At 34.6% G+C, this 21,813-nt stretch overlaps 1 protein-coding gene across 2 annotated transcripts in view; it reads left to right on the plus strand.

Moving 5' to 3' along the window:
- ABLIM2_1 (Actin-binding LIM protein 2) overlaps positions 1 to 21,813 on the plus strand; it is a 107,311-nt gene that overhangs the window by 69,630 nt on the left and 15,868 nt on the right. The window contains exons 12-15 of one of the 2 annotated variants that reach the window (XM_051212872.1): positions 5,717 to 5,833; positions 19,808 to 20,023; positions 21,059 to 21,399; positions 21,729 to 21,800. In XM_051212872.1, the coding sequence (XP_051068796.1) occupies positions 5,717 to 5,833; positions 19,808 to 20,023; positions 21,059 to 21,399; positions 21,729 to 21,800 (746 nt within the window). Of the gene's footprint in view, positions 1 to 5,716; positions 5,834 to 12,232; positions 12,724 to 19,807; positions 20,024 to 21,058; positions 21,400 to 21,728; positions 21,801 to 21,813 lie in introns of those variants that run through there. The other variant, XM_051212873.1, reaches the window with a different exon arrangement.

The following is a 21,813-nucleotide window of genomic DNA, read 5'->3' on the forward strand; positions in this document are numbered from 1 at the left end:
CGGGATGCGATTCTCTTCCTCGAAATGCAAAATGTTGCTTCAGGATTGGGTTGCGTTGACACCCGAACTAGTGATAGGGAGTAAAGTAATTGAGCGTGTCGACCGCTTCACTTATCTTGGAAGTCTCATCAGCCCTTGTGGTCTGGTGTATGACGAAATCTCAGCACAGATACAGAAGGCTCGACTAGCTTTTACCAACTTGCGTCATTTATGGCGTAGGCGAGATATCCGTCTGCTAACTAAAGGACGTGTTCACTGAGCAGCAGTTCGTTCCGTCCTACTTTATAGCAGTGAAACGTGACCGGTAAGAGTAGAGGATATTCGTAGGTTACTAGTATTCGATCATAGGTGTCTTCGAAACATTGCTCGTATATCATGGGACCATCGAGTAAATAATGCAGTTGTTAGGAAACGTGTACTAGATAAGGATGGCAAATCAATTGATGACGTAGTGAAACTTCATCAGTTGAGATGGCTGGGACACGTGTTACGTATGCCCAACGACCGGCTACCTCGACGTGCTATGTTAAGTGGTATAGGAGTGGTTTAGAAGAAAGCTAGAGGCGGCCAAACCAAAACATGGCACAAGTCCATGAAGTCACTGACAAGTGGACTGAGTCATGTTGGTAGGTGTAGACTACCTGGTTGGGGACCATGAGATGATAGCAACCGATGATTAGAGACCCTGAATGACATGGCTCAAAATCGTTTGCAATGGCTCAGGTGCATCCACTCTTTGTGTTCTCCCTAATTCTAATCTTCTGAATTCTCCATGTCCCTTTTTTCATCTTTCCAAATTTATTTCACTGTATTATACTCTTTAAATAACATCTCCAAACCCTAATCTTCCCGATTACTGCTCATACTCTTGCTACCTCTACCACTACGGGGTTTGAATCGACCACTGCATCTCTGTGCTAATGTGGTGTGGCAACTCGAACTGATGTACATACGTATGAAGTTCTACGTTGTTACTGACTGCACATCTGACATGGCTAAAACACCACTGGTCGCAACTTCTCAATCAAATTTCTGGAATTATCCCCCACAGTAGTGAACATATATTACTCAGATACACATGCATATTTAATACATAGAAGGCTCTCTGATGCATGTTTTCATTGATATTGTCTTTAATTAATATCCTGCATAAACTTAAGCTATCATTTATTACGAAGTGATAACCATTTGTGTCTCGTTTTTGTATTATTCTTCACATGGTTTCCCTATATTTACATAGATTAGTTTGGTCAATTTCTCCCGAGTGATAGTCTAAATACATTGTAATACAGAATTCCTTATTGTTTAGTTCTTATAGTAAGGAATTCTCAGCACTAATACATATACATTCGAATGGTAGTTATTAAGGGAATAAATGTACTTTACATATGTGTTTCGATAGTCATCAGTGATGATCACTCATTCATCTTCATTCGGGAACACTTCCACTCATTTCAATGGCTATAACTGTTTTTCTTTTTGTCCACCCTCCATACATCTGATACATGTATTCTAATGTGATTATCTCCTGTCATCTATTTTTTCCTCGCAAAATATTGATAAGGCTGAAAATATCTCATATTTTTGCTTTAGCTAAAGTGATAAAAATACATAAAGAGTGGCAGCAGATATCATGTTGGTAGTTATACATTATTACAACTGTTATCGCTCTCTCATTTGTCAGTCATGCCATTTTAGTAGTACGGTAGATTAGTGGCAAGAATATGTGACTTGGGGTCATTTATTCGGTGATCAAAACCTTTTTAGTGGTCACTCTTCTGTGGATGGACGGCGGCAACAACAATAGTAGTTCTCCTACATACATCAATGTATTGCTCGAAAGCAAGTTTACGAACATTTACTTGGTTACTGGATAGCATTACCCTACTTTATCATTATGGTTATTACTGTCTTGTGCTGCGCACGCAGAATAGAACACTTGACAATATACAAAAGATCGTATGCAAGTAAAAATACCCTGTCGTTGATCCTTCCTTGAAGTTATGGTCAGACTTCCATATTGTGACAACTCAACTGAGCTATATTGGATGGAATATTGGTTCCTTCACTTTCTGCCATTCCTGAAAGGTTGGTTGAAGAGCGTTTAGACGAAAATCAGAAAACTGGTGATTCGAAGGCGAAGTCGTACATGAGTGTAACGGCAGTGAGGCATTTCCTTCAGACAACTGGTTTGTACAGCAATTCTGTCATTTTGACAACCGAAGGAGGAACTCTAAATATGTCACACCTTACGTTGCTCTACGAGTTTTCGTCTCCTACAATTGGGCCATAAAAGTAATGAGATAACTCACCTAAAAAATAATGGAAAAAGACCATGTTTAACTGGCCCCAAGTAGTTGTCCATTTGGTACTGTGGTCACGATGTTAGGTCATGAACAAGTTTCTTTTGCACGTCTCTCAAGAACAGTTATCCCTGTACGTTGTAGATGACCGGGAATTTTTAACTACCCTCATGTCTCTAACAGTACGCGAGATCACTGTGTATTCATTTTTTTTATTTTTTTTCAATCCTATACATTTACTACATTCGATCACTGTTGTTATAAACTATCATCGTAAAAATTCTTATCTTTTGTGCTATTAATGATGAGTACGTCTTCGTACAGTTTAAATGATGGATAGGAAACTAATTTATGTCAATAATACACCGTGATACAATATAACTGGCTCATAACTACTCATGATATTGAATTATTGACGTTTAAACTCTCGAAATTAATTCATATCTAGTGAAAACCCGACTGAATTCTTGTATCTACAAATTGAGAAATACAGAATTACACATTATGAAAAGTAATATTAGATGGTTGATAATTACTCGACAGAAAACCGTACTTTATTCCTCGTTTCGTTCTATTTGGCACTCGTCGCAGCACGATATATCTGTAATCTTGAAGGAACTTATGCCGTTTCTCTCTTTATACCTTATTAAATCTATATTCAACATCTGAGTATTCCGAGATGTAATGATTTGGAGCTATTTTTGATTAAATATATGTAGTTATTAAAAATGATTCTGAATTCTCCTGGGTCACATTCTCGTTCACAACAACAGGCCTCACATTCACTCACCTAACAAATGTGAGTCTTTAATTATTTGGGATAATTATCATTTTAATGGATTATTTCTTCACTTTAGAATCGATAAGAGTTTTCTCTTAAACTTCCTAAATGAACAACTATAACTCTTGGAGAGAAACGATACAAAGAAAGCACTGAAAATGATTAATTAATGACTGCCTAGATATGAATCGGCACTTCCTGTTTCGTCTTTATTTCTTCTGTGTTGATGAATTCCACGTATATAATGTAGTAAAGATTGGCATTTAATGTTACCAAATTTTGTTTTTTATTTTATTTCAGTCACCGAAAAAAATGATAGTGATAGTAATTAATATATGAATATTTGAATTTTTCCTTTAGTGTCAACTAGCTTATTATAATCATTCTTTGAAAACTGTGTAACTGACAAACAAACAAATCTCTGCCCGCTGGTATAAAATTGTTTTCTGTTTTCAGAATGGGTTATTTTTTGTTAATTAATTTACTATCAATTGATTAGTTTTGTATGATTGAAGATCACTTGGATAGTTGTTTTTTCGTGTGTGTTTGCGTTTATAATCAAAGCCTGTCGACAGTTTGATCTATATCCAAGTGTAACATTGAACTTTCAACTTATGCAGTGATCAGTATGATAGTATGACAAATGCATATTGTCTAGTCTATATTACGAATTGAAGTGCTGGATAGATATTTCGTTTTAGTACGAGACTCCTAGACGGTGTGTATCTACAACCCTACCGGTGACCAAACCTAAAACCTTCATGTCACTGGTTAACATTTAGTTGTTCCGATTTCCAAATTTAACTAATTCTCTACATCGCACAAATATCTTCCAATAGCACTCGTAGATAACTGCTTCACACCCAACATTGTTGAACCCCACTGATTAAATAACGATGACGCTGATGATAATCAGCGTGACAATCAGGTGTCATTCACAAATTTCTGAGATTATTGATAGGATATTAAGGTACGTAAGGATACAATACTGCGGTGTATATTTGAATTCATTAGTCAAAACTCGTTTAAATAAAGTATGTTTGTATATTGGGTGGTTAGTAGTTCTCGGTTGGAGTCCCAAAGAGAAGGTTGGAAGTATGATACCAGGTAAGAAACGACAACGTGATTAATAATTCTGAGGATTTTTGCAAATCGAGGTCACTGGAACATATGTTACGTATGTTCAACTACTACCTGCTTCAACGCACAGGTCTGTCGGAAGTAGTTTGGAAGAACGTCAAAGTGAATTAAACCAGGACTTGCTAACAGTTTACGAGATTATCAACTTTAATAGATGCAAACTACTTGCTTTACATCCAAGGGACTGATATCTAGGAATATTGAATGATATAGCTTAGATTTAGTCACAATGATGCCGCTGTACTTTAATTCTCAAGATTCATTCATACATGTCTTTTCCTTACTTCTTTTCTAAAAAAATCCTCATTGTTTGTTCCTTCATTTCGAGTCATTTACTGTTTATCTTACTAATTTAACCTCGTCGTCCTGCTCTTGTATGGAAATTGTTTTCACCAGCTCACATCCGTACTAAACTATACATTGACTATAACTATTAGACTGGAAAGGGTGATTTAGTGTTAAAATCACTTGAAATTAACCTTATATTTAGTAAATAAATTACATGGACTGTAAAGATTTTTCTTCGATATGGAATTTCGATAATTTTTGAGTGTCATTTGCTTGTAACCTATATTGTTCAATAATCGACCATTTGAAGCTTAATCATTTGTGACTGGAAACAAGACAAGCAAGTTATTTGAGGAGATTGAACTGAACTGTTCAGTGGATTGAAATGAGTGTCGCATATGTTCATTTTATCTTAAAAGTTTTAGCATCAATGGCTTGTTGTTAATAAAAATCGGTTTTTAATCACTTCTCTGAACCCTGCTTATTCGTTTAACCTGAAAACGGATCATCTTTTAGAGCTCAGTAGTTATTTCAAATTTCTGACATCACAGTTGATGGGCTATAGATGGTAAATGTGTGAGATTTATTTGGAAAACCAATTTTATTGTAAAAATGATTATTAGTTTGTCGGTCCAATCTATAAAATCACGAAAATGCTTATGCTATCTTTTTAATTGAAGGAATCAAGAAAAATATATCTAACCGACAAATCTCTTGAACTGATACCTGGGCACCTTTAACGTACAAAGAAAATTATCACCAGAACTCTGTCTCTATGTTGCTAATAAAATTGTGTTGATGCCTTTTGCTTCAAACATCCAATGCATTATCCCCTGTGCTACTAAATTCAGTCTTTGTTGCCATATCCGGAACATGGATGGATTTTCCCTATATAGTGTTATAGCATCCAGCTGAGGAGTACCGAATAGGACGAAATACACGTCCGAGATTTCACTACTAATCACATACTAACTAACGTTAAATCTAATTAATCCGCATGAGATGCACTTTTACCAACTGAGACTAATCAACTATAGTCGTGGATACCGACAACGAGAAATTACAAGCCTTCATCAATTATTCTTTAATCTTTTAAACATCACCCATTCCATGTATATAGTGAGTTACATAATCTAAATATATGTTCATGAAACATTTTTTTACCAATTCTTCCTAATCGTTTTTATTTCATCTGTTTATTCAGTAGCAAATCGTGATACAATTAATATGGGAGGAGCAACAGTAAAAATGAATATTCCTACCGATTATCATCAGAATAATGCATCACGATACAACATTAATCCACCAATTTTCATTCCTGGTAATTCTTCGTTTTTATCCCTGATATTCTCTCGTCTTTTTATACTATAAATTGTGATGTTTAATTGTTAATCTGCTATTTCACAACAGTGCATATACTCATTGTTAATTAATACTATAAAGGAGAATACGTGTAGAATACATTAAATCGCTTTGTGCTAAATAAAAGGTTTATAATTAATTTGCTGTCATTTACAAATGGCATTTGATTTCCCCTTGTTTGTAGGGAACGTTGGATTAGAAAAACTAAGGTTAGATTTGACATCAGTCGATAAAATCAGTGACTGTCGAACGGATCCTTTAAGTATATGCTGACTACTTAGTCTGAGATCTTCGGGATTGTCGTAACCAATGGTTTAGGACGTTGAATTACGTAGCTCAGAAAATCGCTGGCAATGTCAGAAGTGCATTTACTTCCTATCTTCACTTAAATTATCAGTTTAAAAATTATTTTACGCTTTTTACTCCTCCAACGGAATAGCTTTTACATTGTCACTCGTAATTGCCACATTTTTATAGTTACTGATCAACCTCTTTTTAAGGTTTATCATTGATATAAAAATGTGATAAGTTTACTTAGATAATTGAATAAAATAATTTTGGGACAAAATAATTTGATAACAATATTTACATAATTGGAAAATTTGATGGTTCCCCGAGTGTTTTGAGTAGATCACTAAGAATAATAAAACCTAATTTTTTATTACTCTCCTTAACAAATGGTTGTTCTGATTTACAAAAAAAATTTATCAACTTTTCTCAATTCATAGTACTTCAATGGACTTAGCTGTCATCTGATTGGCTACCTTAACTTTTAGCATACTATTTTCGTTATATTTTATAAGGTTATATTTGTTGCTATTTAAGCAGTTGCAGATTCAACTTTTTGAAATATTTAGCTTTTAATGAGTTTCTTTCTCCTTTCTTTAGCCTCATAGAGCATTATAATAATTATTATTGTTGAACTGTTGTGGACAGATTACTTGTCATCTCTTCAAAATGCGTTTTTACCTCTCATCTTAAGTAACATCTTCCAATCGTTCATAATTGGGAAGAATTGCAAACTATCTCATAGTAGAAATATAAATACATTAATAATAAAAGGATTTTGGATTTTGCCTGTACACTTAAAAAGTAGTTGTTTAGTCTGAAACAAAAATAGCTTAGTATTTGTTTAAACCCGTCATATAGTTGCAAATTCAAAACCTCCACTCTACCTGCCTCGATTTATTCAGCTAAATAAATGTGATTTGTCCATCACTGGCTGTTTTAATTAAAGAGTATCTCAAAAATATTTCCAAAAATTTGTACTTCGTTAACTAAATTAGTGAACTATTTGTTCACATGATTTTGGTGAACGTATATTCATGAAGGAATTTATGAATCATATATATATATATATATATATATATATATATATATATATATATATATATATATATATATATATGTTGACGCTACAATAACTGTTTCAGTTTGTCGCCCATAGAATATTGCTTGTTTCTTTTGCATATACTTATTTATTCTCTTAAACGTCACTCATTCTTTCTATCGGACTTCTCTATTTATCAAATTGTTATAGATGCTGATATACAAGTTGTTGCTTCAGAACTAGTCTGCGTCTACACCTGAACTAAGGATAGGGAGTGAAGTAGTCGAACGCGTTGAAAACTTATCTTGGAAGTCCGATCAGCCCTAATGGGTTTATGTCTGACGAAATCTCAGCACGGATTCGAAAAGCTCGCTTGGCTTTTGCCAACTTACGTCACCTATGGTGGAGGCGAGATATCCGTCTATCAATAAAAGGACGAGAATACTGCGCGGCAGTCCGTTCTGTTTTAATTTACGGCAGCGAAACATGGTCATTAAGAGTAGAAGACACTCATAAGCTACTAGTATTTGACCACAGATGCCTTAGAAATATTGCTGGCGTCTGCTGGGATTACTGCTTAAGTAATAGTGAGGTTAGACGCAGGGTATTAGGGAATGATGGTAAATCAGTTGATGAGGTTATAAATCTTTATCGACTGAGATGGTTGGGCTATGTTTTACGTATGTCTGAACGCCGATTACCACGACGCGCAATGCTGACTAGTGTTAGAGATGGTTGGAGGCAAGTTAGAAGCTGCCAAACCAAAACGTGGCATCAGTGCTCGAAGTCACTAACCTCTGGTGTGAGCTGTGTTGATAGATGCAGACTATTTGGTTGGGGTCCGCGTGACTATCGTAACCAATGTTTGAAGACTCTTGGCGACATGGCTCAGAATCGACCACAATAGCGTTGGTGTATACACTCTTTGTCTCCTCTTAAACCGAGAGATTAAAATTACTTTATATCTTCATTTCTACGAACTAATTCTTTCTTCCTGTATTATATTCCTATTGCAATCTTTCTTTTATATATTACCACCTCTGAATTAACTACTTTTATGAATCCGGTGTTCATCTTGTTGTGTTAATGAGGTATGGCAACTTGGAACGATGCATATATGTGCCTGGTCCTACGTTGTAGCTGACTGACTGACGAGATGCTGATATAATAGGCAATCAGTAAATCTAATAATCAGATCTCGATTTTCCTAGGGTAGTTAATGACCTACGAAAACTTAATCTGCCAATCAATAAAATTTTAAATATCAATCATGTTTAGTTTGTGTAAAGTGCATTGTAAATTCAGTGTAAATTCACACCGGTTGCAGAAGCTTATAGTTATTAAGACTCAGTAACAAAAGATATTAGGTTTGAATTCAAGTGTGAACTTCAAAACTAGGATGCAAGTGCAGCCGACTGACAAATCCTAAATACGTTGAAACACACGCATCCTGGATTCCATTGTTAACCTTTATCTGAGTTTAATTCTAAAAAATTCGTGTATGATTATATAATATCGTAAAGTAAATGACCCACATTTTTACGAGTCATCCAGTTTTCTGATATCTGTTTATTTGAGTGAATACCGCATCAAAAAATCCTGGCCTTACATGTGGTCATCACTTAACCACATTAATCTCATCAAGTCAAGCGAACAATCGAATGTACATCTACGTGTGGTCCGTTGAAAAAAAAACATTGATACAATAGGCAATTTGTCATTTGTGAACTAAGATTCATACTCATACTTTTAATTCATTCGTTTTTAGAATCCCATATTTTCATATTCTTTAGTTTATCACTGTACACGCCGTGTACAAATTCCGTGTATGAATCTGTTGTAATGTTAAAATGTATCTAATTCAAACACCACTTACCCCCGTTGCCTCTATTTGTTTAAAAAGTGCTTGATGCAAACAACAATTTCAGTTTAACAATTTAATTAATCGATTCTGAAAAGTAAAGTTCATTGCTTGATTTATCAACTCATCGGTTAGTTATATAATAATAATAATAATAATAATAATAATAATAATAATAATAATAATAGCATTTTTGGATAACTTTAAGGTAAATACAATTCTAACAGACAATGTAGTGTTTTATATGTGTATACATTAAGAAATTTCATCAGACATACTTAACGTCTGTACTGTTACCTATCTGTCTATTCATAATCGTTTAAAAATTATTAATTTAATGAAACAATGACTAACTATTACTTACTCCTTTATATTCAGTTTAATTTACAAATTTTATCGTGTACACACACACACAGACAGACAAATGTTCATTCCAGAACATGGGTGTGTAGAGGTTAATTCCTCTGTATCTGACTCTAATAAATAGTATCCCGTTAACTGAGTATTTATTTACGTAGGCTAAATCTCCTAGTAGTATGAATTTACTCGAGGTTATTCAAAAGTTCGAACACGAGCCGTAGAGGTAGTTGATTGTTAATGGCTGGTAAGAGTCCGAAAGTGCACAGATAGCAAGCACACAGGGAAACCAGTGAGAGTATGTATAGCTTGTGTTAAAAAGTCCATATGACATTTATGAGTATTAATCGATTGTGGATAATTTTTCATTGTCTGCACTTACAAACAATGGGAGAATATATAAAGATTGACGTACAGACATGCGCTCAATCAGACTCACACATAATTTTACATAGTGGATTAAAGCGAGTAGACAAATAATAAAATATCAGAAGGGGTTTTGTGGAGATTCTAGTAATTTCAACTATTGAAATAACAAAATGGTTGAATGGGCTTACTGTGGATGAACATCATTCTTCCGCTGAGTACACGTGTACATCTAGCGTTGGGACACAATACAATTTCTCTGTTTAAATCTTTTTTCTAGATTTTATCAGTACATGGTTTTACAGAGATTGTAGAGATTTTATGATTTACATCGCTATCTGACCTTAGTAAAACAACCATTGAAAACCAGGATACAATAGCTGTTTCGTCCTGGTACGCAACTCATTAGCAGTGCATATCCATGACCCTACCACATTGGGTCGAATCCAGTAATCTTGATCTCGCTCGAAGCTTCGACATCTAAACCACTGAGCCAATTGTCTAGCGCCTCCTAGTTTTCAATGGCGATCTAGCTAAAGTCATTTTGTAATTTAAACTATGAGAATTCTATAATTTCCACAAAGCCCTATACTGATAATAACTATTTACTCACTAGTGACTAACTTTTAGATGGAATCCCTGTATTTATATTGAAAAACCGTGACTAGTGGAGTTTAACAGTGTCACTGCAGTTTATGGAAGATGATCGAACAAAACCGTGATTCGACTGACGTTAGCTATGTACACCACTGGATACCGACTCAGTTTCCGAGATATCTTTTCTCATCATAGTTCGAGTCAGAAAATTGTAAACTCAAAAGTCAAGCTGTCTAGTTACGCTTAATGGCTTATATATTTGGACTCAATTAATCATACCTCACTACAACTCCGGGAAGTACCTCTTTGAGTTATTCATAAGTAAGAATTTGGTTATCAGGAGTTTAAATCTTTACAACCACTGGAAGCTAGAAAGTAATGAATAGCTATTTTTTCACAGGATACGTCACCTCAGTATTTGGCAACCACATACCCATCAGGGATCAAAATCAGGATAAATATCACCAGTGGCAATGGATAATGGTCACTCAATGCTATAAATTGTACATGTAAACCATTGCATGTGAACTCAGTAGTATAAAGGTTAAGTGCTCTCCACATAGCCCAAAGTTCCTGGCTTCCATTGTTAATGGGATCCTGGATGCATATTACTTCGAAGTTCCATATGCCGTACAATTAAAATGTTATCTAGGGCTTTCCTGCTTACAATAACTAACTAGTCAAACTCAGTCCTTCATGTAGGACAACGAAATTAAACTATTTCCACAACTTTCTGTAATAAAAAACAATTGTTATTATCATAATAATTATTAGAAGTAGTAGTACACTGTATCATGTCATGGCCTTTAATGCCATTCCAACAGTATCGAATGGAAGTTACATCTATTTGTTATGGAAAAGAATGTTAAATAAAGTATTTCAAGTCAACATCAGAGTGTAGAGGTATGTGAAACAATAACCACAAAAATGCTAAATCATGTAACGCATAGTATCTTTTTTTTGGTTTTGAAGTATGCTGGTGAACTATTTGACATTTTCGGTTTCCTATAACAAAAAAAGAACAGAACAGATTTTAGACAAAAAGAATAAAACAACAACAATATTAATAGTAATAAATAAGAATTGAGAAATGAGAAATACTGTTCTTCGGATGAATCATCATTATGTGTGTAGACGATAAAAAATAACATAGATGGTAGGGTAACATGAAATGTTTCTGTCTTTTGTGTGCACGAGAGTGAGTGAGAGTTGATTTGAAACATTCTAATTTTATGATTCATTTTTGACTTTTAGTTAGATTTGTAAATATTTGTTAGTGTGTCCCGTTCACAATGAAACGAGATATACATCTTGGTTAATATTAAATTATAAACCTTTTGATCTGGTAGGGATCTTGGTACCTGTGTTTTTCCACCAATGGTTTGAGTTGTTTTATTCAGGTTGTAAAGATACTGAATGGTGTCCAGTTCCTTGTAAAAACCAGTATGAAATGACTATTTATCAGAGTGTATTTATACTATGAAATTATGAATTGTTAATGATTATATCTCTGCTACCTCAACTTTCATTAGATTAGGAAAAGGTTCAATGAACAGTCAAAATAAAGATTTGGAATAAGTCCATCTTAAACTGAACTTTTTGTTGGAAGTTGTCGACTTATTGCTTAGGTCCCAAAAATGCAACAAACTTGATGTAATATCATTATATGTAGGAACTATATTTGAAATAATCTCATTGATTAAAATTTAAATAATTCCAACGTTTCGCCAAACCCAGAGCCTTCGACCTAAAGGTCTGATCCACAAGGCAGTGGAGCAACGTTACAAGATACCGTCCCATGGTAGCCGGTGACCAATAATTAGTTCATACGCCATTTGTTCCTTCAGGATCCTGGAGCCCGTGTGCACCATTGGTTTGGGTTCAGCGTTTTCCAACTCCCCTAGGTGGATCCTTCATATCCACCAATCCAGTTAAAGCGCCGGACATTCGCTTTTCGTCCTCTCAATTACGTAAACAACAGTAATGCAGTGAGTAGAACTTCCCTGGCAGAGGCTGTATACGCGTGGCCATGTGAGAGCATTTTGAGAGGCAGATCGGACTCTCCCCATCCTCGGCCGTAACAGGGCATTCGGAGGCTCATACTTATTCATCTACATAATTTGATATTATTGTTAGGATAGTCGGAAAAATATACCAATAATTATCGTGTTAAATCTACGGCGGCCTTGAACCTTAAATGTACATTTCTTATTGGTCGATGTTTATTTCACTTGTTAAATATTTTGTAAATGTTGTTTCCTATTTTATGGTACGATGTGGTATGCTTGGTTGGTATATAAACAAAGTATGTTTGAAATATAATGATTCATAACCCAGAGGCTGTGACTTGTGTTCTTGACTCAACTGGCTAGGACAGACAGCGAGGCAGGGCCAATCAGGGCACTAGGTCGTCCTTACATGTTTACGTGTCCACTGTCACAGAGCCGATCAATAAATACGCTGCGCATCTACCCTGCAGTCACACCCGTTACAACAATTATTGGGATGTTTTTCAGTAGTTTATCATTAGCGATGCTGCTACTATTATTTCGATTGGTTTGATGTGCATTCTATTTCTTTCAGCTATGATTGTATTCGATGTGAATCTCAGTCTTAAAAAAGAACACATTTACATAAAAAGCAGCAAATATTCATTGTCTTTCCATGAAATCCCAAATATTGATCATAATAACTTTTTACTAATTGATTAATAGTTTCTAAATATATTTTCAGTAGTTTTAGTATCGAAACTGTAATGATAGAAGTTCGAGGATATTCATATGGTTATTATATTATATTATATATTGCGAAATGATTTAAGTTACTTAAGCTTGTCACCAGTCATGGAGAAGGGTAGGCCGCCCACCAGGATTCTCCATCGAACTCTATACTGATCAATCCTTCCCAGTTGCTATCCATTCTTTTGATGTCTTCTTCCAATTCTCGACGCACTGTGTTCTTTGGCCTTCCTCTTTTCCGTTTCTCTTCAGGATTCCAAATTAGTGCTTGCCTCGTGATGCAGTTTTATGATTTCCTCAATGTGTATCCTATCCACTTCCAATGTATTTTCCTAATTTCCTCTTCATCTGGAAGCTGGATTGTTCTCTCTCACAGTAGACTGTTGCTTATAGTGTCTGGCCAACGGACACTGAGTGTCTTGAGTAGATAATTGTTTATAAATACTTGTACTTTATTGATGAAAGTTCTAGTAGTTTTCGAAGTTTCAGTTCTGTATAGTAGAACTGTCTTGACGTTCGTACTGAGGATTGTGACTTTGATATTGGCTGACAGTTGTTATTGAGTTCCATATGTTCTTCAACTGTAGGAGTGCTGTCCTTGTTTTGCCAATCCTTGCCTTTACATCTACATCTGATCCCCCTTGTTCATCGGTGATGCTGCCTGTGTATGTTAAATTCTCCACTTTCATTAAATTTCCAAACCAAAAGATGACATACTCATTAGGAGACTCAAATGTCCTCGCCTCAACTCATTGTATTGATTCATGGATGTTCACCAGAGTGAAGCTATCAAGTCGAAAGGAAATCGCTTTTACGTTAACGTAATGGGTTTCAATAATTTTACAATTAATGTCAGTCCGTCATGAAGCCTAACTGTGAAATAGAAGAATTTTCACTAACCCTCTTAATCCTAGTAAACATTAAAATAAATTTTCGTTATGTACTCTTAAGGTTCGCATGTTAACTGCGATCAATTAACTTTGGGTGACATGCCTCGGAATCGGCCTCAATCGCACAGATGCGTTTACCCTTTATCTTTTTATACATATTAAGTCTTAGTATTCTATTCTACACTATTTCAAATCTTTTTCAATTTCTTATCATCACTTTAACACATATTTGTACCAGACTCGACGCTGATCATAACTGTCCGTCTGACATATTAACTTAGTATTATATTTAGCTTGTAAGTAGCAGTTGAATCAAACACATCTATACTTCATCATATTCAAAACTTGTCGCAACAAAATTTACCGGCATCTCAATGTTGATTTTCACACCGTTAGGTGAGTCAGGGAATCAGTAAAATTCAGCCCTAATTATAAAATCCGAGGAATAATATTATTAACTATGATTTGATAAGTGAATATAAGATTTGTAATTGAAATGAATGAATAAGCTGCTGATCTATATCTCAGTCTCACAGGGTCAGTCGCAGCCAAAATAGCTCAGTAGTAACATCTGTAACTGTGAAGCGGGTGACACGGAACCAACTCCCTCATAGAGTGTCAGTTTATTATTCATCATTACTATTATTGTTCCCAAACTACATTCCGATTATATGTAGAGACTATGCTCATATGTGATGCTATTTGCTCGATGATTCTCTGTCTAACACACACTTCTGTACTTTTCAAAGTTAAAAGTTATCTATTTTCGGTTTCGTGTCTTGTAGTGAAATGAATGAAGTAATCTAGATTGTCTATTCTTTGTCTGTTTTCTACTGCTTGCGATTAGTTTTGTAACCATTTCATCGTAAAGATAATGGTCCTTGTTATTATTATTATTATTATTATTTTGTCTGAAATTCCTTTACAGATTTAATATTTTATTCTTTTTTACCTCACTTTATCCTTTGTTTTTTTCTCTCTCTGAAATTCAACGATTAAAATTATATTTTACCTATTTGTTGATGTGTATTTTTAAATTTCGGTGGTTATTTGTTTGTCACAAGTTTTTTCCACCCTCTATAGTCTTGTTTGTTTTATCTCTCTTAACTAGTTTATATCATAATTGGCGAGACTAATTTATAGACGACCTTTGGGAGACACCAAAACGACCTTGAAAAACTTTAACCACTTAGTAAGATTATAAATTAGTGTGCGGAGTGGGGTCTAATATTTAGAGTTAGAACTTAGAATTGAAAATTCGATTTGGGGTTTTCATCACGAACTGACATAATCTACAATGCCGAAAGACTACTTAATCATACGGATGAATGGATTTCGCGCCAAAATCCCTAGATTCGCTATCTTAAATCTGATTGGTTCTTCGATAAATTATCCTCATTAGCGTAGGAGTTGTGGTAATTGATGATGTAGCTATTTCGTCTCAGTATAGGACTCTTCGATAGTGCTAATTCATGATCATTTTAGGGTGTCGAATCCAGGGTTTTTCAGACCGCTGAGTTAGTATCCAGTAGTTTATATCCGTAATTTCAGTCAATTCAAATCATGTACGTAATAATTACTAATTTCAAGAGGTAAATCCCAAAGTTCTGGTGTAAACCCTGTGACCAGTAAAGTTCAATTATGTTGTATATGATCGGATGGATGATTGTCTCACAATGTTGTGAATTGATTGACGTTGGAAATGTGAATTGCAAGTCTTATAGGCTCTCCAGTAACGGATTTTTTAGTGCTTTTGTATCTCATTCCTGCTACGAAAAAATGTGAAGGCGAGGTTGAAATAACTATTCAGTTCTCTCTCGTTCCTAAATAATCATCTAAGTGATGACCGTTTATGACGAAAATGATATTAAAGCAAAGCAGCGCATTAATTAATGTAGAGTCAGTACAAATAATTTGTTGAAAAAAAATTCCGTCACCTGTATTTTATGTCTTAAGAAAAATATTTTTGATAAACTGAAGAATTTTCACTTGGAAACATCTTTATAACACTATAGTGTTTATCTTCAAGAATTGTTGAATCAATTATTTCATCTATTTTAGTAAAGTTCAACTGTGGCAATCTGTAACACTATGAGTACCCTCGTTTTTCTGTACTTCAATTAAGCTTGGAGTAAGGCGCTCTTTTTGCACTTCGCGCCTTTCCTCTTGTGTTCGGATTGTCGGGCGAATTCGAAACGGCTAGGAAGTCGCATGGGGTGTTCAATTAGAAGACTTGTCAATATTGATAATTGAAAAGCAGACACACTACAAATTTACAGACACGTATCCCATCCCATGTTCTACACTCGACTATTACCCACAGTCCAGTTTTACTTAATCCTTATTGAATATACTTACAAGCTATCACTATCACACGGAATTAGGAACAGTAATACTGTCAATGTATTGAAATAAATCCTAAAATAAGCCATGTTTCATTCAATAACTTCTTATATGTTTATTAATTTTAAATATCTAATAACAAATTGTTATATATATATATATATATATATATATATATATATATATATATATATATATATATATATATCTGTCACAATATTGTCTATAACCGAGTTACTTAACTTATAGTGATAATCATTCAGTGAACGAAGAACTTAGGTGAAGAAGACCACAATAGTAGTTGCCTTGGTAACGAATACTTTTGTCTTTATAACAAGCAGATCAATAATCGAGACGAATCCACAGGAATAAACTCTGTTTTCCTCTCTTAACTTGTATAGTTTACGTAATAATTAAATGTCAAACGAACAGAGTTATTTTCTTTTTGGAGTCGCTTACATTTCTATTCTCACTTTCAATGCATTATTACTATCGTGGTAAATGTGCATTATCGAGTTTGTCAAACATGGATGTTACTGGTTTAAGGAGTTTGTAACATTGAAAAGTGGTTGGGGAATATCACGAATTAGTTGAAAGTAAACATGTAAACCATTTGAAACCAATTTACTAGTCCAAACGTTCGCTACTCGCCGTTACGAGTCTTGAAAATTATGGGTTTGATCTCCGATAAGAGGTCGTTCATCTACATACTGCCATCGGTGTATCCCATACTAGTATGAAATAGGTGTCCAATGCTTCCTGATTTTCAACAGTTATCATACTTAGGTCGGTTGGTGATGTAGGTTAAAAGTATGTGTAATTACTCCATACTGATGACCGCACACAAAATACCAGAGATCATTACCTTCTTTAAATGATGTGCCTTTTAATGCTGTTGCAATTCTGTAACATGGACTGAAAACTTTTACTTACTAAATACCACAATATTGTATTGTTACCAGATTTAATCCTCATTGAAAGTATGATCTAAGTAAGGTAAACATTGTTCTATCTCCAAAAATGTTATGGTGCGTCCGAGGGCGAGAGAAGTTTGCTCTCCCTGTCGTAATGCTTTCACACGGTCATGTGTTTATAGCCTTTGTTAGGGAAGACTCCTACTTACTGCCCTTATGCAGCAGAGGTATTCTCTATGAAAGTGATAGAGCGAAAATTCAACGTGTCTCACTCAAAATAGGTAGTTTGATACTGAGCCTCTCTATGAAAGTTGGAAAACTCCTATTCCTTATGGTACACATGAGCCTCGTAATCCTGAGGTAGTGAATAGCATATGAACCTATTTTTGACCGCCGGCTACCATGAGGAAGTATTTCCTCTACCTTATGGGTCAAACGTTTTGATCCAAAGTTCGAGAAGTGACCGCGTAGAAAAACTGCTTCTGTTTAGGTTTCCGAGATGACACACGACTTTTGACTTTTGTGAAACACACTATTTCTTTTCCTGCTCAGTTGTACTAGGATTTGTGTGAATTAATTAAATAGGAAGCGCAGATAAATTTGCTTAAAACGATTAAAAAGGCTTCGCAGTAAGAATAATTAGCCCAGAGAGCACAACACATCTAAAAGTTTCATTCTTTCTATCGTAGTTCACTGCTTTACTTGACTGAACCCAATCAGCGTTTATGTTTGAAAAATGTGACTATAGTTATTCCTTCGAGTTTACTATTTTCAAAAAAGTAAACATTTTATTTAACAATAACACTCACTATCTGAAAGAAATCATTTGGTTTCATGTTTCTAACTTCTATCGAAATTTTCTCAAAACTTTCTTCAGATCATAACAAAATTATTTTTAATGGTCTAGTCAGACAAAGCAAACGTTTATTCAAACAACAGAGTGCAGTTGTTTCGTCCTAGTATTCGAATCCCCACTAGTAATGTACACATCCGATACTATCAATGATTGAAACTTAGGACTTTCAGACTTATCATTGAGCGCTTAATCATTAGATCATTGATTTGACATCCAAGTGTACACATTTCCAACTTCAATTAATCCACAATACAAAGCAATTGACCACCCAATGTCAGGTGCACACTATTGAAGAGTCTTGTATTAGAACGACCAGCTGTCCGACTCCGACTGGTTTTCGTCAGTATCCAAACTTAGAAAACGGTCAATCTATGTGAAATCAAAATTGCAAATAAAATTGATCTCTACAAATCCACTTATTCCAATTCATTCGAATAGTTTATCTCATATCTTAATACACAATTTTTAATAAGTTTCCTCAATATTTGTAATAAGTTACCTATTGTTACTAACGCTATCACTGAGTTATCAAAATAAAATGTTTAACCAATAACCAAATTATCCGACACAGTCTAACAAAACACAACAATTCGATTTATTGTAATTTGTCTCAGCTCGTAAAAATCTACAATTTTGTGTGTATGTGTTTACATTGTTTATGTCACCTCCTAGTATTTATTTAAACTTATGTTGTGGCCTGTGCTGTACCAAAATACAATATTGAATAAAGCCATTAATAATAATAATTTATCGCCGGTAATTATTTCTGATTGTAAACATAATGATTAACAAGCAACATTAATAATGACAACGTATACATTCATGTAGTCATAAGCAACTTAGAACCTAGCATATTCGTGTTTTGGTCATAATTGCCAGAGTAGAAGAAGTAATAGTAGTATCGATGGTAGTAAAAAAATTAAATATAGGCTGTGCCACCCAGTATCGGCAAATGCTGATTACGATAGCCGTATACACTGCCACTAAGATTCTATTCAGCAACCAATAATTTCATCTGAGTAACGTGCACTTGTAATCTTGAGGGAACTGATACTCTCCGTGAGATCCGAATCATACAGCTTCACAGTCTGAGAAATTACTTCTAAGCTATTCAGGTAGTGACTTTCCTGTTATAGGACTGATTATTGAGTGGCAGCCAATATCATATTTGTCCAATTCTTAGTGTTGATTGACTACCCTCAATCATTTAATATCAAAACTTTGTATTGTATAGTAACGAGAACGATTAACGTTTTGTGTTTGCGGTTGACCGACGGTAAATTCTACATACGAATGGTTGAGGATCCTTTTAGTGCAACTCAATGAATTGGGACTCGACTAAATTAGACGTTTGTCACGTATGAACACTTTAATCTTAATAATCCATTCGTTAATAGAGAAGATGAGACTTTCAGGATAACTTCACATTCCGTACAGAAGTTAAGTTTGAATAGTAACAACTCTCTTATCACCGTAATATTTAGTGACCTTGAGACATATAATAAAGGCAGGAAACCAAAAAGAGGTTATCCATTAAATATAAACTGACACGTACTAAAAAAACAATAGACGAACTGGTCTCTTCTAAACTAATATGATAATATGACTACTCAGCATTACTGTGAAGTATTGTTTAATTCTGTTTTCTCTATTGATGTTATTATTATTATTGTATAATTAGGTAGTTCAATTAAACCTGGCTATACTGGTGGTCAATTATCTTGCAACGATCAATTAAAGAGTAAAACATTATCAATGAATTATCCAACTTCATCACTGTCAGTTGGAAATGGGGGTATTAGACAACAATCGACCAATCGAATATTGTTAAATAAATCTAAAGCTGTTACACTGGATGGTCATTCTCATCTTTCACATCAATTGGATGTGAATGGGAGTAAGTTTGAACAAAAAAGCAAATTATACCTAGTTTATTTCATTTGTTTGTTCGTTTCAATTATGGTATTGCATAGTAACTATTATCGACAGTGGATTTTTGGTGGTTGTTGGATTTTCATAGTATACATAATGAACTGAAATTAATTACACAACTATTACAGGCCACGAATCACTGTTTCATCCTAGCACTTAAGATATTTAACCGATTGAGTGTTCAGTCAATGGTCTAAATGGTTAATCGCTCACTTCACGACCTGAACATTGTGAATTCGGTCCTCGATGGGGATGTGAATGTACATTGCTTTTAAGGATTCCTATGCTGGGAGGAACTAACTGTTAAATCTCTTCCGATTTTCAACAGTTGTCTAGATAAGGTCACTTCGTGATATAAATTGTGAAATAATAATTATTATTGTTGTTTTGTCTTTGTTAACGATTAATATTACTATTATTACAGCTTGAATGGTTTCGATCATTGGATTCTAACTCCATTAGTAGTTTAAAAACAAACACAACTGAGTATAATCAAATCTAGAGTTCATTTGCCTGATCTGATGTACAAAGCCCTTGAAGTAGTCTCATTCCAGGATAAAAATGGATTTGTTCATTACCTTAATTTTCAACAGTTTCCTAATCTATGACAAAAACAAAACATTAATTTGAAATAATTTTGCATAAAACTTTTAAGCAAATGATAAAAAATAACGTTTGGAACTGAAATTATCATTAATAAAGTAATGAAATATATCTTGATTTTTGTGAACGATAAATCCCATGAACAATAACCATTTCCGCCACATAACGATGGTAGAGCTTGGAAATAAACGCTAACCCAGTGTTTTCAATTGTTGTACATTGGTAGCAAAACCTGGAAGTCTTGGGTTTTCGATTATCTGAGAGGTCCAGTCATGTACTAAGATGAAACATATGCCCACTGAATGTTACCCCAACCGAGATCAGTCTGTGATGGATACAACTTATAAAATAAATTAAATTTCTTTATTTATGATTATTGCTATTGTTTCCATCACAGCGAAATTTTCAAACGGCAACCTGCAACTAAGCAAACCTGATAATACTCAATCAAATACCAGTGATTCAGTACGAATTTATTCACCAACATCCGATCATCGCAATGCATCAATATATACTACTAGTATACTTCATGGAGTTAAACATAGTGGTACTACTACTTCGATTCTAAATGGTCATTCATCACAATATCTACAACAACATAATCTGATAGATTCAATCAATGGTAAAGATTTCGATGCTGATCGTCGTCTGATTGGATCTAGTCCAAGTAATCCCACTATTCAGTTTTCATCATCATCACCAACTGCTATATCTCATAAGAAATCATCTTTACCTCAAGTAAGTATATCGTGGTTATTACAGTTGGTGTGTTTTATCGTCAAATTTATTTCAACCATTTTAAGTAGATTGGGATGGTGGCTAGGAGAGTAGCGCAGGACGTGTGATTCATTCCACTTGGGACTCGTTGTCTAGATGCGCCTGCACCCGTAATGATGTTCACTCCTGGACTCGAACCCAGTACCACTATCCTCAAACACTCAATGCGTTATCCGTTTATCTACTGAGTTCATATAGCCATTGACTTGTGCAATGTGTAGAATTTTGATTTGATGGTTTTGGTTGCTTACTTGAGATAGAATTCCTTACTAGATATTTTTTCCTTTCAGTTGATACCATATGAAAAACTGAAAGAATACAAAGGGATGTATCCCAAAGGAATTGATCGTACAGCTGTAGAGGTTAGTTGTTTGG

This window comes from Schistosoma haematobium, chromosome 3, assembly GCF_000699445.3.
Source record: "Schistosoma haematobium chromosome 3, whole genome shotgun sequence".
Classification (NCBI taxonomy): domain Eukaryota; kingdom Metazoa; phylum Platyhelminthes; class Trematoda; order Strigeidida; family Schistosomatidae; genus Schistosoma; species Schistosoma haematobium.